Source organism: Meleagris gallopavo, chromosome 2 (assembly GCF_000146605.3).
Source record: "Meleagris gallopavo isolate NT-WF06-2002-E0010 breed Aviagen turkey brand Nicholas breeding stock chromosome 2, Turkey_5.1, whole genome shotgun sequence".
Taxonomy (NCBI): domain Eukaryota; kingdom Metazoa; phylum Chordata; class Aves; order Galliformes; family Phasianidae; genus Meleagris; species Meleagris gallopavo.
In genome coordinates this window covers 74851420-74868682 of record NC_015012.2, presented here as the reverse complement: position 1 = coordinate 74868682, position 17263 = coordinate 74851420, and the positions used below count along the sequence as shown (strand labels likewise).

At 37.7% G+C, this 17263-nt stretch overlaps 1 protein-coding gene across 1 annotated transcript in view; it reads right to left on the bottom strand.

Moving 5' to 3' along the window:
* RNGTT (RNA guanylyltransferase and 5'-phosphatase) overlaps window positions 1–17263 on the bottom strand; it is a 179758-nt gene that overhangs the window by 102593 nt on the left and 59902 nt on the right. Inside the window, 1 exon segment of the mRNA XM_010707638.2 lies at window positions 9321–9485. Within this exon segment, the coding sequence (XP_010705940.1) occupies window positions 9321–9485 (165 nt within the window).

The window sequence follows — 17263 nt, the reverse complement described above, 5'->3', positions numbered from 1 at the left end:
AAAAAAAAAAGATAAATTTCATACAGGATTTTTTTTTCCCTGAAACTGGGCATACCACAAGAAATGAAGGAGCTAGCAGGGATGTCTTACAATCTTATATCACATAAAATTGTTTTAAATTTCACCCCCAGTTTACAAATTTCTTTGTGCTTTCACTCATTTTATCCAAATTAAGCACACGTCCCTTGAAAATCCTTCCAATACAAGGAGGCTGATGGCTTCCCTGTGGAGCGCTATTGCCAGGAGGCAGTTTGGAAAGTGACAGGCTGTGAAGAGGTACAACGGGCAATATTAAACAGTTGCCCTTCAATTAATGTGTAGAGTGACCCACTTAGTCACCACAGCTGAGTCCTCTAATTCAGAAGATTTCAAATGCACCAATTCAATTGCCTATACTGGGATACCAACTGGCAATTAGGTCCAAACGGATTTGCATTTTTTTCTGTTTCAGAATAAAACACAAAACTGAAAATAGAAATCGCTGCTAAATACCTGTAAGTATTTTTTCTACTTAGAAAGGTATATGATTTTCCATTGCCCAAAATACAGAAAAAAAAGTCATTTATAAAAATTTTAAACCATTTAAAGTTGATGCTAAAATGTCAAAAACGGAGCATGTCCTATTCGGACGTTTAACCTTACAATGTGCAAAAAGTATAATGCTTCATCCATATATGTTTACTTTTCTGCAAATTTTGTTTTCTTTCCCACACAACAGCTTCAAAAGCCAGAATTATATATTTCACATCTGAATTATGCTATATTAATTTAATTTGTACCACTAGCATGGACCACTTTTTATGAAAATAATCCTTCACGAAAATATTCAAGACTGTTTGTTTTAACTTCACCAGATCATTTCCTGGAAAAATATAACTAATGCATGAATAATTTCTTAAATCAAAAGCAAAAAACCCATTTCACCTTTTCTCCAACCCACATTATTCTGTGCTGAAATATTAATCTTCAACATCACAAATAATAATAATCCAAAGCAAGTAGCCTAATCCTTCTGTTAACTCCAGGAAATGAACACAGATTCTTGTTCATAAATAGGTCTCCTCAAATGACTCCATCAGAACAAGAAGGCTAAAAGTTAGTCATACATTAATAATATTTTTTTGGATGATGGAGCACCTTTTGGTGTAAACCTGGAATGCCTGGCTCCGGATAGCGGCATTCCTTGAGCAAAGAGATCACAGTTAATCATCTACCAGGGAAGCCAAGCTTCTGGAGCTACATAAACCTCTAAAAGAAGCCTTTCCCTCACCTCAACCTTCACAGAAGGATTTGCCTGGACTAAGCAGGTTTCCTAGGGGAGATATAACCCACAAGCTTCTATATTGAACTGACATCCAAAACTACAAAAAGTGGCACAGATAGACAGCACTGGGTAATCAGCTATTTGCTCATTGTGCCAAATGAAACATGTAGAAGTGGTACTAAGGAATATGGTTTAGTGGGCAGTATTGGTGGTAAGCGTACGGTTGTTTAGATGACTTGAGGTCTTTTTCCAACTTTGATGATTCTATGATTCTATTCTATGACTCTATAAACAAACAGTTCATCATGTAAAACAACGTCTGCCCGACCAACTTCCTTCAACTAATTAAGGATCAGCAAATATATGTCTATACTCAACATCACCAGAGGTAGTCTAAATCAGCTATGCAGAGTTAATGAATTCTCAAGCACTGGTGACAAAGCCCTAAACTGTAGACTCATGCAATCTCAAACAGAAAAAACAGCAGCTTCCCTGCACCACAGAGCGTGGAGAAACCCTCAGAGACAGCTGGGCACCCCACCAATCCTGGCCTGAATTGTTCCTGCTTATCCTCATGCTCTTACATCCAGAAATTACATTTACCAAGCAGTACACACATCATGCCAGTGCTGCAGCTGGTTGCATGAAATATCTCAGTTCAAGCTCTAAATTGGAAGTGCTAGCAATCTGCATCCAAGCTCAAGAGTAATTGTACAATCATTTATTTCATTTTACAAAATTTACTAAGCTTTCATTTCATCTGGTTCATTGCCCTTACCTTCAAATTTCATAGGACAGATCATTTTGAAAAATATGCTGGGATTCAGGAACAGCTGCCAACTGAAAACTCTGTATCCTAACACAGGTACATAATTCAAGCATCTTACTCACTACTTGTGTACCAGGTTTATCAGGTCAGTCGTTACTTGCATTTACAGGAAGAAGAGCACTGTGATGATTTCAGTGAGAATGACCACCAGCACAAAAACAACTATGAACGGAGTAAGGCAATGTTACAGGAGATGTAAAAGGACAAAGAGATTAAGAAATTACAGAGTAAAGAAATAAAAGCAAATACAAACAAAGAAGTAGAGGTGAGAGGGTTTAGAAGATCATTTAAAGGAGACGAGATGATAGGCCAGAAAGCTGGAACCAAACAGATGGAGAAAGGACTATGGTGTAGGCCAGACATCGATGAGTGCCTGCTAGCAGGCATCGATAGCATCGATGAGGAAGCACAGGACTGAAAGTTGAGCTGAACATGCTACTCCTGCAGGCATAGAAAATAAAAATAAAACCAGAGGAAATAAGTCTTTTTGGCATAAAAAATGCCCCAGATGGAAACATTCTCCCTCCACCCAGATACAGGATTCAAAGTCTCCAATACAGATACAATATACACTTCAGCCATCCCTACCCACTGTGTCCTTAAAGATTCTACCCCATGTCTGCAGACCTTCACCAGTTTTTTGTCCACAGGCCACTTGGTGGTCATTTACAGTCAGTTTTGAATTAACTTATTCCTGTCTGAACTCAGAGCTGATATGCCCACATATTCTGCCCTTTTCAGTACTGCATCCAATCAATATCGATGACAGAATCAAGTGCACCCTCAGCAAGTTTGCTGACGACACCAAGCTGAGTGGTGCAGTTGACATAGTTGAAGGAAGGGATGCCATTCAGAGGGACCTCGAGAGGCTGGGAAGATAGGCCCGGGTGAACCTGATGAGGTTCAACACGGCAAAGTGCAGAGCTTTGCACTTGGGCCGGAGGAATCCCAGGCATCCATACAGGGAAGGAGCGGTCCTTAAGAACAGCCCTGTTCTTCCAGGAGAAGGACCTGGGGGTCCTGATAAATGAAAAACTTAACATAAGCCAGCAATGTGCCCTTGTGGCTCAGAAGGCAAATGGTATCCTGGGCTCCATCAAAAGAGGGGTGGCCAGCAGGGACAGGGAGGTGACTGTCCCCCTCTACTCTGCTCTTGTGAGGCCCCATCTGGAGTACTTAGTCCAAGTGTGGAGCCCCCAATATAAGAAGGACAGGGAGCTGTTGGAAAGGGCCCAGGGGAGGGCCACAAAGATGATCAGGGGACTGGAGCACCTCCCCTATGAAGACAGGCTGAGGGAGCTGGATTTGTTCAGCCTGGAGAAAAGGCGGCTGCAGGGTGACCTCATTGCAGCCTTTCAATACCTAAAGGGAGCCTACAGACAGGAGGGGAATCAACTCTTTGAAAGGGTTGATAACTGCAGGAAGAGGGGAAATGGTTTTAAGTTGAGGGAGGGGAGATTTCTGTTGGATGTCAGGGGGAAATTCTTTACAGAGAGAGTGGTGAGGTGCTGGAACAGGCTGCCCAGAGAGGTTGTGGATGCCGCGTCCCTGGAGGTGTTCAAGGCCAGGTTGGATGAGGTCCTGGGCAGCCTGGTCTGGTATTGAATGGGGAGGTTGGTGGCCCTGCATGTAGCAGGGGGGTTGGAGATTCATGATCTTTGAGGTCCCTTCCAACCCTGGCCATTCTGTGATTCTGTGTAATTTTAAGCACACAAATGCTAGCTTATCACTGTCTCACTTGCCTGTAAAATACTTCACAGCAACATCAGCAAGTCACGCACTTAATTTTCTTCTTCATAAAGAAGGTTATACAACCTCTTGGTTTTCTGAAGCATACCACCTCAACAGAAGTATCACGCTTACTCGTACAACATTTTTAAACAGTCTGCTTTTTCTAACTACATCAATGTCAGTTTACAAAAATAAATAAAAATCCAAATGTTGAAGAAAAAAAAAGTAAACCCTCTCTACAAAAAACAGCACAAAACAAGAAGAACCGGGGATACAAAGTGAGTGATCTGTCAGTTCACAGGTTTGACTGAAAACTTTCAGAAAGACCATTTAATCTTCTACCAGAGATTACTCACCTTCACTTTAATCCCTCTAGGACCAGCTGTCATTTTAAGATCAGATAATTGTCTGAGAACTGACAAGTCCTTGATATGCAGCATGCTAGCATTTGGAAAAGGTTGTTCATTTGACCGGTATCATTGTTTAACCTTTAGCCCTATTGTTCCATTGAGAGTGATCAGCACAATTCTCCATGGAACCACAAAAAAGGAAACTTTTTTTTTTTCCAGCCACACCAGAAAGCACAGACACTAGACATGAGGCTCCAGTAATGATCCAGACTGTGCCTGCCCACACAGAAAAGCTTTGCAAAAGAATTGCAGATTGGCTTAGGCAATGAAAACCAAACATTTGCATAATTTCTAAGAACTTAATTCTTTCTTCCCAATGTAGCTGTACTTCCTCTCTTCAAAAATTGAAGATAAACTCCCTGTTGAAAGTCCTAAAATATTTGTACAAATAGAAGGCTAAGCTAAGCTAAGGCTCAAAGACTAAGAATATACAGCAAAAAAAGCATTAACCTTTCTGATTCTTCAATATTTTAACATCAAGGAAATCTTAAATTCAGTTCCTTCCACCAACCGCTGTCATCCTTACACGATGGGAGGAAGAGCTGGTGGAATGGGACATATATTACACACTAATATATACCAGGAATACAAGCTGGACAACCAAAGCGACAAATGATGCAAGTGTCAGGACAAAAAGTAAATAGGCAAAATTGCTCATAAATACCTTATTAAAAGAATCTGGAAGTTTCGTCATACAATAAAAGGCCAAAGTGCCCATAGATTGTATCTGTTCCCAGCTAACACTAAAAAAAAAAACCAAAACTGTTCAATGATTCTTTGTTTATAAAGGCATACAAATCTCATGATACTACTTCCATCAGTATCAAAGTTCGGCAACTTTCAGAGATTTGGAGAACCTATAGCATACCCCCAGGTGACTGCCCCTTTCTTTTCTTACTCTTATCCAACTTCAATCTCACTAAAAATCAGAAGTCCATCAAAGCCTCTTAAAATAACATTCAAGATAACACTGTAGAGATCTAGCCCTTAATTCCAAAATCTACTACTAACAACAAAGGGCAAGGCAAAAGGATAAACGTTGCCATAGAACTTTATCATAGTACTTTATAATTGCAACTTTAAAAGTGCTTTTCACTTCACAAACTTCACTGAAAATTGATTTTCAGACTAGGAAAAAAGAGCCATTACTCTTAAATCTGGTTAACACCAGATCCAACTCCATAACTTTAAGAACTATTTCATTATTTGAGAAATTATATAACACAAGAAGATTCACTGCTGTTTCAAGAGATTCCTTCACTGAAAATATCTAAACCCATGCAGACAGAAGTCCACACTGGTATAATTAATAGCAGAGTAGGTGGCTAGAACTTCCAAATACAGTGCTGAGAGTCCTGGCCTTATTCAGTATTCTTCCTACAACCCACCTAGACAAACACTCATTTATTCATACATGATGCTGTTAAGAACGGTCAACGTCGGCTTTCAATTAGGAACACTACCTGCTAACTCTGTTCACAGACAGGACTGAGGGAGTGAGCCCCTGAAAAGAAAGTACACAGTGTTTATTTTTGAGCAATTCAATCTGAGACCAGGGAACATATTTCAAAAGCAGAAGTCTCTTAAAGACCTCTGATCAAGAAAGGATTCTGCTAGGAAAGGACCTCACTGTTTTTAAAGAAGAACAAGCAAAATGGCAAATTAAATATAAGAAAAAGATCTACCTGAGTAAGTCTACTCATCTGTCCTTTAGTGTTCATTTTATTGGCATCATCTCTGGAGATGGATTGATGTGTTCACTGAGTCAATCCAAACATGAGCAGACTTAGAAGCCAGGAAGGATTCCCTGGCTCTCTCAGCCCCTTGCTGAGAGTAGGTAAACCCTATCAAGACATCTGTCACTGATGCAGAAGAAACCCAGCCTGTTCTCTCCATTTCACTAATGAGGTGTTCAAAGCTATGAGTACACTTGTTGCTATAGTTGCAGAGATGACTGAAAAAAAACATAGTAAAAAGGTCTCCAGCTAAGCAATACTATTGTTAAGTACTTCTTTTTCAGGACAGGGCAACAATTCTAAACAATAGTCTACCCTAACCATACGTAATTAAAAATTCTTTTTGCAAAGCTGCCATGAGTACAAAATCTCATCTTTGCATCACTATCCCAAGGAGCATTAGAGGACTCAGACAACTCATCAAGTTCACAGAACAAATGAGATGAAAATTGTATTTTTGATCTAAGTAAGAGCAGCAATAATTATTAGTCTAAATAATACTAGTCTAAATATTTTGAGAACATATTTTTATAAATGCAATTATTTTGAACAAGTACGGACTTGAAATAAATTCTGAATCAGTTAAGGTTTCCCTTAAACATTTCAACTCCACACCAATGCTGGTAGTACTACCTCAGATTCCCTACAGTTATCAGAGGGTATATAAACAATACATAGATAATGACAAAAAACTTCTTTCTTACTAAAAACAACGATAGTATTTAAAGCCTCATTAGCAGTTTTCAGTTATGTCAGTAGGACAGTTAACGTATTTCACTATACAACAGTCACTTTAAATCAGGACAAAGAGTGTTTAAAACATATTAAGTAGACTGTACAAAAAATAAGATACAAATGTCTATGGTTATTACAAACCCAAAACACAGAAAGCAAAACAGTGCTCTATCGCCATCCTTAAAGATGACTTTAAAGGTGATTATAATTTGCTCACTGAGCTGCACAGGAACCTCAAACACACAAAATGTCCTTTTTTGTCCAGTTTTACCTCGTACCACAGACTTACTGCTATCTTCAGGTAAAGCATTTTGAAAGTTTCAATTAAGTCATAAAAACTAAAGGATACCGTGCCTTGCACTTTCAGATGCCCTGCTCTCAGACTGCCAAGTCACCACCATCTCTGTTTCAAGGTATATTCACTGCTTACAAAAAGCATCAGAACTCCTAGAGAAAAAAGGAAGCACCAGAGAAAGAAAAAGAATGCCACATAGCCCCAGTGTGTAAAGCAGTTACTGAAATTTATTCAAACTAATAGGAGGGGGGATTAAAAAAAAAAAAGATTTTTTAACCTAGGATATTACTTGCCTTATTTTCTTACCAACTTGATCTATAATGTGCATAGAGTAGGTAAATCATAAACATTTGAAATAATTAAAATAAGAGAAAAATAACTGACTTGCTCTTCAGCGCTGCGTAACTCTACCCCTGCTGCTCTTTCTGCATATGTTTAACTGTTGTATGTAGCAACATTTAAAAATATATATTATAAAACTAGCCAGGAAACTTCTTCACCCAATAATTCACAAATTAATCAAACCTTGTGTCAAAGACAAAGATATAAGAAAAAATAAATACTGTAATAATGTCCAAACACTGATGTCAAATGCAATTATAAACCTACCACGAAGCAAATTCTAGTCCTGTGTATTTTATTTTCCTCATCAATACTGTCCACCAATAAAGCATCAAATATAAGGCCTTCGCTATCTTAAAGAATTTATATGGAAAATTTGCCTAAGAAGAGAAAGGCCAGAAAACACAATCGCCCCAACACTGACTGAAAAATGCTGTAGTCAGAACTGTTAAAATCCAATACATGGACAATTCAGAAACCTCATTTAGACAGGAAAATAAAGCACTTGAACCTAATTTTCTTTTCCTAGTTTTTGAGAAGGAGGTGACATTTTCAATAGTCATCTTCTGGCTGGTTCTAAGCTGTACTGCACAAAGCTACAGCACAAAGTATATTTTGATGATTTTTGAAATTTACCTCCTGACAGCAATCGGCTCTTAGCAGATAGGCTGCCAGCAGTCAACAATTTCATGTGTCAAATAATGATTAGATATAACTTGCCAGAGATTTGTTTATAGATGCTTTGTACCCAGAGTTTCCTAGGAATGTTTCCATGCATGTTTTCCCTGTGATATTTAAATGATGTGGAACTCCAGTTTAAGAAACAGGTTCAAGAAACAATTAATAGAAGAAACCACGTTTTCCTTTCATACAAGTTCCTTTCAATTGCAAGCTCAAAATTCCATGTCTCAGTCAAACAGCCTTTTACCTCCAAGAAAAGTTTATATTAAATTAATAATGGTGATAATATTATGTTATATAAATGATCCAAAAAACAACGCTACACATCAGAGAAGTGATCAAAACACTTACATCAAAACACTTTATGCATACAACCTTCTGACAGAATTGTTCATGACTCAAACTTCCCCGAGACTTTCACTTGCAAGTCCAACTTATGTTCATCACTTTGAGTTTTCAGCCACCTCCTGACTAGCCAAAACTCCACTACTGCTCCTGTTGGAGCAAGACTTATTGCCTGCTAAAAGCTCTAGGTAATGACAGAAGCAAATGGAAGCTAACAATTGGATATTCACTGTGTTGGTTAGATATGGGACCCACCCCTTCTAACAGCAGCACTGACAAAAGAAGGGTTACTCTAGACGAAAGTATTATTCAGTTAATTCACAGAATAAAACTATTTTACAGAATGTTATGATACTACTTTACTGAAGAACAGAGTGTACAATGAAATACAGAAACTCACATATATATTTGCAAGTCACATGCTCTACTTCAGAAGATTTGGGGCAGCATTTTAATAAGCAAGATGTGGAGGTGCTAACCAACATGGGCTCAGTAATCACTGCTGAAGAGCATGTGGGAGTTCAAGCACAACTCATGATTCTTATACCAGCCCCAGATGAGGACTGGAAGCAGAACAGAAAGTTATATTCTTACATACAAAAGAGGATAGTGTGAACAGTATAAATCTCTATCATTCCCATAGGCTAGGAGCCATTTCAGATTGATGATTCTGTATCTTCATTTGATACTACCAAATAAAAGAACTAGGTTTTACTCACATAGGTTTTAAATATGGGAAAAGAGGAATTCTGAAGTAATAGGTAGAACCAAAATCGCCCTTTAGCACCAATAAATAAATAAATAAAAAATCAACATTTGGTTAGCAGAGGACCTTGCAGAGAGACAGAAAAAAAAAAAAACTAAAAAAGGAAAAAAGTGTAGGAAAAACCTACACTGAACACTGCATTGTTACCCTCCATACCTTAACATAAAAACCTAAAATTGAGCTTACCTTTCTTGAAGCATAGATGTCAAAAAATGGTTTGTTTCGAACACTGAATGGTTCCTGTGCTTTGTCAATGTGACCAGTCTTCATTTTTTCATGCCGTGGAAATATAATCTCTTTCTCTATACATGAAAGTCGAACATTAAAATCACAGTCTCCAACTGGCTGTCCCTGTCAAATTAATAAAATCAGTATTAAAACCAGACACTTAGCAAATTATTGGAACAGTAAGTATTCCTTAACCACACATTTTTTGCCATGCATTTGGTTTCCAGGCCTTTGTCTCAGGTTCTGAGAGATTTAATGACATCAAAGTTCATAGAAGGATAAAAACCCACAATTCAGCCAAAAAATCTAAATAATTGAATACCCTTGGTTATATAGCAATTCCATACTTTTCTACACAGTTTTCTTCTGAAACCATTCAGCTCATTTTATTCATAATACTTTTAAAGTCAAAACAACAATGCATTTCATAGTTAAGCAAAACTCTGCTTAAATGTACCACAGTGTTATTTGGAAAGAAGAATAGTTACATAAATGTTAGCTTTTCTGTCACAGGAAAGAGAAAACTATAGCTGCTATTGGAAAATATGGCAATAAATACTGGCTGCAAAAACACACAGAATACGTGATGGTTCAATCCTACTGATACAAAGCAGCAATTTCACATCACTCTTTGCACACTGATGCAGTGAACGAGTCGGTACAAGTGTTCTAAATATGCATGTTGGATTGATAGTTGCTTATAATGGAGTTTAATGTGTTTTGAACATTAGATGGTGACAAGATCACACTGTGGATGTTGTTCAGTGAAAATGAGCAAAAATTCTGAAGTCTGTTTCAAAGCAATGAGTCCCTTTCAAAGAACTAAGGCATATAATTCAAACATCAGCATTAGTGCAAAGGATATCCAGCACAGGAAATTATTTATATGATATATAAATATCCCTCATTTTGCCACCTCATTCACACACACAGAAAAACATGGGAAAACCATCTCTTTCACTGTCTGCAGAGAATAAGCCCAAAGAGCTTCAGCTTCAATACCAGAATTTTTCAAAAAGCTGAAGGCAGTGAGCACAGGAAGGGATGTGTGTGCACCCTGAGCATAGGAGATCACAGCCACCAGACGGATGAGCAGAAAACCAGAAACCAAGCCACACAAAACACAGTGAGAAGAGAAAGGGAAGGAGAATCTGTAAGACAGAAAACGTGATGTGACAAATAGAACCTGAATTCTGAAAGAATAGCAAGCAGGTAAATGTAAAAAACCAACCAGGCAACCTGATCTAGTGCCTGATTTAGCAGCGGGCAACCCTGCTCACACCATAGCAATTGGAACTAGATGGTCTCTGCAGTCCCTTCCAACCCAAGCATTCTATGACATCCTGAAGGGGTATGCAAAGCTAAGAGAGAGAATGATTATGTTCTGGGCAAGTGTCTCGAGTCAGAGAAAAAGTGAACACTCGTGTTAGATTCAAGCCCTTTGCAAACTCAAAAGGAAACACCACCACCCTGACCTTTGTAACAACCAGGTGAAGAATGCACATCTTTTTCCTGCAAAATATGTGATTTATTTCACATAACTTATTATCGCTTTTTTCAATTTCATTATTATTATTTATTAACCGTTCCCTAGGTTTTAGCAAAATCTAACAGACACGCTCCCTTCCCTAAGGCAGCTTTCCCACAGAGCCATGTTTCATGAGGTCTGAAAGAGCAAACATGCTAATTAACTGCAAATATTTGAGCTTTGATAAGTTTCTTAAGAGTTTCTTTACAATGATTCATTCAGAAATGTTTTAGCACAATGACTTCATTTCAACCCCTTCATAGTTAAATTAAAAGCCAAGATGATTTCATATGCTCCACGAAAGAGCTGTATCACTTTCTTTTCCCTTAAATAATCCTTTCGCTTCTCACAGTTATTTGAAACTAATTATTTCCTGCAGCTCTGTCAATCATGTATTTTTATTCCAAAGCTTGTTAAGTAGAAGGTCTATCACATAGAGGTCAGAGCTAGGCTGACACAAGATTACATGAGATGGGAAAACACAAGTAATGCTGCCAAGCAATTGCTTCATCAGTGAAGTAAACTAAGAATTAAGAAGTTAAGGAATATTTAATTCCCACCTAAGTATAGCATATTAGTGGTAAGAAAATTAACATAATGCTGAATTTTAAATCAAGGACATGCTGAATAAAAAGAAGACTGGGAGAGGAAAGCTTTTACTGTTATTCACAATTCTCATAATCACAAGAAATGTTAATATGTAATGGATGCATTACAGTCAGACCCAAAACCTTTAAGTGGTAAATCTACCTATAAGCAAGTAAGTAGGAGAGCAATGCAGACCACAATAGATAATTTGTAGATCTTGACAAAAGAGGATGAGAATATTTAGTGTATAAAGTACACATTTAGAAGTTCTCCAAAAACAAAACATCAGTGCTTTCATAATTTTTCATAGAATCATAGAATCCCAAGGCTAGAAAAGACCTCTAAGATCATCCAGTCCAACCATCCATCCATCACCAATATTTCCCCCTAAACCATGTCCCTCAGTACAACATCTCAATGTTTCTTGAACACCTCCCTGGGCAGCCCGTTCCAGCGCCTGACCCTGAGTTTAAGCAATACACAGATGTTTTATTACTCTGAGCATTTGAGATTGAATTTCAGTATGCAAGTTTCTATTTTTTTTTGAGAAGGATGAGGGTCAGCAGTGCCTAACAGCACAGTTACTGAAGCGCGAGATGGCAATTCCTGTTCTACACATTTTCATCCTAAAGTCAGTCTGGCAGTGTGGAGTAAAGCACAATTAACAAGTAGCATGTGTTTCCCATTTATGCAAGAAAGTTACACTTCCCCCTCACAGAGACTAAAATGCATTCCAGAGCAAAATATCATTTAGAAGAGCCTCAGGAAAGAGTCATCTGTTGACCCAACCTCTCTTCTGAGATTTTTTTTTCCACCTGTTGTAACTTCGTGCATAACACTACAAGGTCGCTCATAGTGTAAAGTGGGCTTGCAGTAGATGTGACACATAAAAAGACTGTCTCAACTTTAAACACAATCCTCCATGCAATCTCAAAATGTAAAACATCTCTAATGACCTTTGAAAGCTACATAAGATTGAACTTTTCAATTTAAATTTACAGTATTTCAGACAAACTTATCAACTGAATCCACACCCATTAATCACACAAGAACCTAGTGCACCACAAGAGAAATATGTCAAAATATATGATTAAAAACTGAGCGTGCAGCTCAGTTAATATCTCTCATCTTAGGGGGTTGGGGAAAGGTGATGTATTTGCTGAAAGGAGCTAAAAGAAAAAAAATTACAGTTCCAACAGGATCCCTCTACATGGATACTGAGAGAATGAATTTCAGGTTTTGTCTGATGCATCAGAACAGACAAACTGTAGCTCCTGTGCTCCATCAGGATCACAGAGACTGTCGTGTTGAAGTTACAATCTGCTGGCTCTATGGCTATGAGAGTTGGCGAGTAACTTAGATTCCAGGTCAGCACAACAGGAAGATGGCAGGTAGCACTGAGAGGGGTCCAACAGGATAACAGGACTTCTGCTGTATGTCCCACTGGGGAACCTCTCCCTCAGGAAAAGCATAGCACCTCTGAGCAGCTGCTGAAGCGGACAGAAGTCTCCATTCTGCCTTTAAGGCCGACCCCGTGGCAACTAGAACTTCGTAAATTTGGTGAGCTGCATGGCGAAAGTCCTTCACCTAGCTGGATGGAGTACAAATAACAAAAACAGGTGCACAGGTGATAAATCCCACAAAAATACTTTCTATTAGAATTTGATGTTTATCTGGCTTCTGCAACACAACTGTAGTAGAAAGAAAAATAACGTGAATACTGCTGATAAGCAGCTTGGTCCAAGATAAACTGAGAATATTTGCTCTCTTTGCCTATGAGATATGGTTCAAAGCCTACCTGCCAGCACAGTCCGGTCCATTTGCCTCCCCAAAGAAACACCTTGGAGATGAATAATTCAGCACACGCGTGCATATACGTTCCACACACGTCTTCACTTATCGAGCCATAGCAGAACACATGTCACAACTATCTTAGCTTTAATGATTTTGAGAGAAGAATAAAGAACAAGCAGGCTGAAATCCTACCCTGTGTTTAGCATTATTGTTGACGATTCCAGGCACCCACAGCTGACATCTGCATTTCCAACTAAAGCCCATTATTAGTTCTCCCATTTTCTGAAGACCTCACAGTCAAATATCTTGCATTTAATACTTGTACTAATGGTCTGGCATGGGTTGCTTCTGATTGTGCTTTCATAGATGTGGCCTTTTTTTATATACAGATAGATATCTATGCATAGCTTATACATAAAAACAAATCTGAAGGTGCTGTTTCATTCTCCAAATAAGATTATTACTGTATTCAATCATCTAACTTTGTTGGTTTTTTTTTTTTTGTCATTTTTGAAGTTTTCAAAACAGGACAAAAAAGTATTAGAGAACTAAAATGTACTGAAGAATCACGTTTCCATTTTTCTTCTCTAACACAGAATGAGCGACAACTATTATAATCTGAAAATTGAATTTGAAATGTGTTTTTTCTAAATTTAACCAACAAATATTAAGAACAGCTACATTAATGGCAAGGAATTAAGCCGCTTCAAAATGGTTTCTAAAATTTATATTGGCAATGAGGTACAGTATGTGAAGCACTGTTTCAATTTTAACAACTCAAGCAATGTGCTGCACAAACATAATTACTATTTATATGTTGCCAGCTTAGACAATGAAATATTGCTTCGATTTAGTACAGAACAAAAATGGTTTGGGAATCGGATCTATTAAAAGGATTACTTAAGACGTGTATTCAACTATTTCACAGAATCACAGAATTGTAGGGGCTGGAAGGGACCTCTAGAGATCATCGAGACCAATCCCCTGCCAAAGCAGGTTCCCTACACCAAGTCGCACAGATTTGTATTCCTTTTTCAGAAAAACATGGGGATACATTTTGGAATGAGTCAACAAAGGAAGGAAGTTCATGTTCCACGAGTAAACATCAAGTTTATTTCACACTTTTTATTGTCAGCATACATAACTCGAACAAAACAGCAGAACTGTCAAAACAAGGACAAGCACCTAACCCACCTCTTTTGAGAGCACAGCTGTAAGACAGGCACTGAAAGCTTAGGAGCAGCTATTTGGGAAACACAGGCAACTTAGTCCAATTCGTTTTTTGACTGCATGTACAGTAGTTTCATTCAGCATCTTTATAATCCTTATAAATCCTTCTGAGCCTTCAAAAACAAAACTCAAATCAGCAGATTTTACTGGGATGCAAATGACTAAAATCTGCAGGAATTATGTTCTAGTCTAGACTGGCTGCCTCCCTCAAGTATTTCAAGGAGTTGATGAACTTCCAATTTTTAATTACAGAATTAAAAAACGGAATTCTAATAACCCACAGCTATAAAATAGATTCTCCATCATCATCATAGGGTTATTTACACACAAAAAGATCTCACACTGTCCTCCCTTGGGAATCTAAATTTTGAATAATTTATTTAGCATTGAATATAGGCTATCTGCAAAATAAAATATTGAACACAAGGCTTTACTGCTTCTATTTTTTTCCTATGACTTTTGCTAGTGCTGTTGATGCATGTAGTATGTAGGCATACTAACTGTGACAGCTACTAGGTGGCACAGACAATATTTTCTGTTTCTGCCCCTGCTCTCCTTAGACTCTCTTCCTTTTCACCACCAATTCACATGACTCTTCTTAGGGTTAATTACTGATGGCTTGTACACTGATATCTGTATGAGGAAGCGCCATTCCCATGAGTTACGGAACCATGGGAAAATTTCTAAATCTTAAGAGATATTGTTCAGAGTGTTTCATACTTGAAAAAAATGTAAAATTCAGTTTTTAGGACAAAAATCACTTCGTTTTTCTTTAAAATAAGATTACTCATTACAGTAAGCATAATTCCCCTAAAAATAATTTATATTATCACTACAACTATCATTGGTTCACAAGTGTTTTCTTAGAAAGGGAACCACCTGCTTTTTCTAAATCATGATAGAACTAAAAATTAAGCATCTGCTTATAGTAGATTTTATACTCCTGAAGACTTGCAAAAGATCTGTAACTTAAGTACATGAGAAGGAAGGGGACAGAATCTTTAGCAGGATCTGTTATGATAGAACAAGGGAAAATGGTTTCAAACTCAAAGAAGAGAGTTAGATAGGATATGAGGAAGCAAAGGTAGTGAGGCACTGGAACAGGTTGCCCAGAGAGGTGGTGGATGCCCCATCCTTGGAGACACTCAGGGTCAGGCTGGATGCGGCTCTGAGCAACCTGGCCTAGCTGCAGGTGTCCCTGTTCACTGAAGAGGAGTTGGACTAGATGACTGCTAAGGGTCCCTTCCAACTCAAAAAATTCTATGATTCCAATCTTTTAAGATACCTAGTCTGTTACATGCATAGTTATGCTTACAAATAGGAATACTGATTAATTGCTATTATACTTATTTCAGAAAATAAGTGGTTTTCTTCATATTTGTTTTAAACAAAAGAAATATACTAACCAGAATGAAATACAGCCTACAGGTTATTCAAACATAATGAAAATGGAACAAAAGACACTTGAGAGATCTTGCTTTCACCCTCAGAAACCCTATTTTGTATTATTTACTTATCTATTTCAGATCTAATACACCCTTCTGATTAACAACTTTGTTTCCTCTTTAGTTTCTTTTACATAAAAGCAGGAAGAGGGGAAGGCAGGAGACAAGGAAGAAGCCGAATATATCAAGTATGAGTACCAGATAAAGTATAGAGAAGGAGGAATTAAAAAGTTAACTAAGTTAAGGAAATAAGATGAAATTTGAATACAATCCCACTGATTCCATATAGTATAGGCAAAAAAGGAAAACATTATCTTTTTTGAAAGAAAATAATTAATCTTCACTAGCAATAATGATGCAATTGAAAGAGTTGTTCAACTATAAATTTTTTCAGCACTTTACACTTCAGTTGTGATCATTCTCAGGTTCCTGAGAGATGTGAATATTTGCCTAAGCCAGAAGTTGGGTCCAAGTCCACTTGACAGCTCTCACTGTAATGGCTATTACAAACTGCAAGGTGAGGCAGACAATTTTTCTATTTAGTGTTACAGTTTCTAACACAAGTCAAAAAAAATATTGCAAATAAAAAGTGAGGGTTTTTACAGGTGAAAATGTGACAGACAAAACAGTTCAGAAAAAATACTAAGAAAAGCTCTTTAAAGAGACCTTCAAACAAACAAACAAGAAAAAAACTTGCCCATGGACTTTATTCCCCGTAAAGAAGGTTTGAAGTATTTCAGAAACATTATCATTCACAATGCAACTTTAACATTCAGGTCTCATGCTGTAATTGCCTTAGCAAGTATTACACCTTGCTTAAGAGCTGTCACATCTGGGTAAATAGGAATAAAATCTACAGAACCCAAACACCTGAAAAATATAAAGGATTCAATACCATAGCAACTTCTACAGCTGCTTTTGGAGAACTACTTGTCCCCATCTCTCCCAGGAGCAACACTTCATGCCTCTTCTACTGACAATTATAGCAGTGGTAATCTGCTATTCAAAGGGTTCTCGTGAGACATGCTTCACAGGAAGGTATGGAAACAACTACCTTCGGGAAAAAAACAAGACATGACAAAATTTAATAGAGTCTCTTTGCTTCTGTATAATATTCCACCAAGCATTCTCTGTTCTGGCAATCGTTGAAAACAAACTACCTTACCTGCAATTTGTAGTGCCCCAGGGTTGGGAAAAGGAGCATCTAACTCAGAGACACAGGGGAAAGGCAAAAAAAAAAAAAAATCAAATGCATATTTCACAAAATCTAACCAGAATGTAAAACAGTCACCTGTCAAACTAATCACAATGAAGGA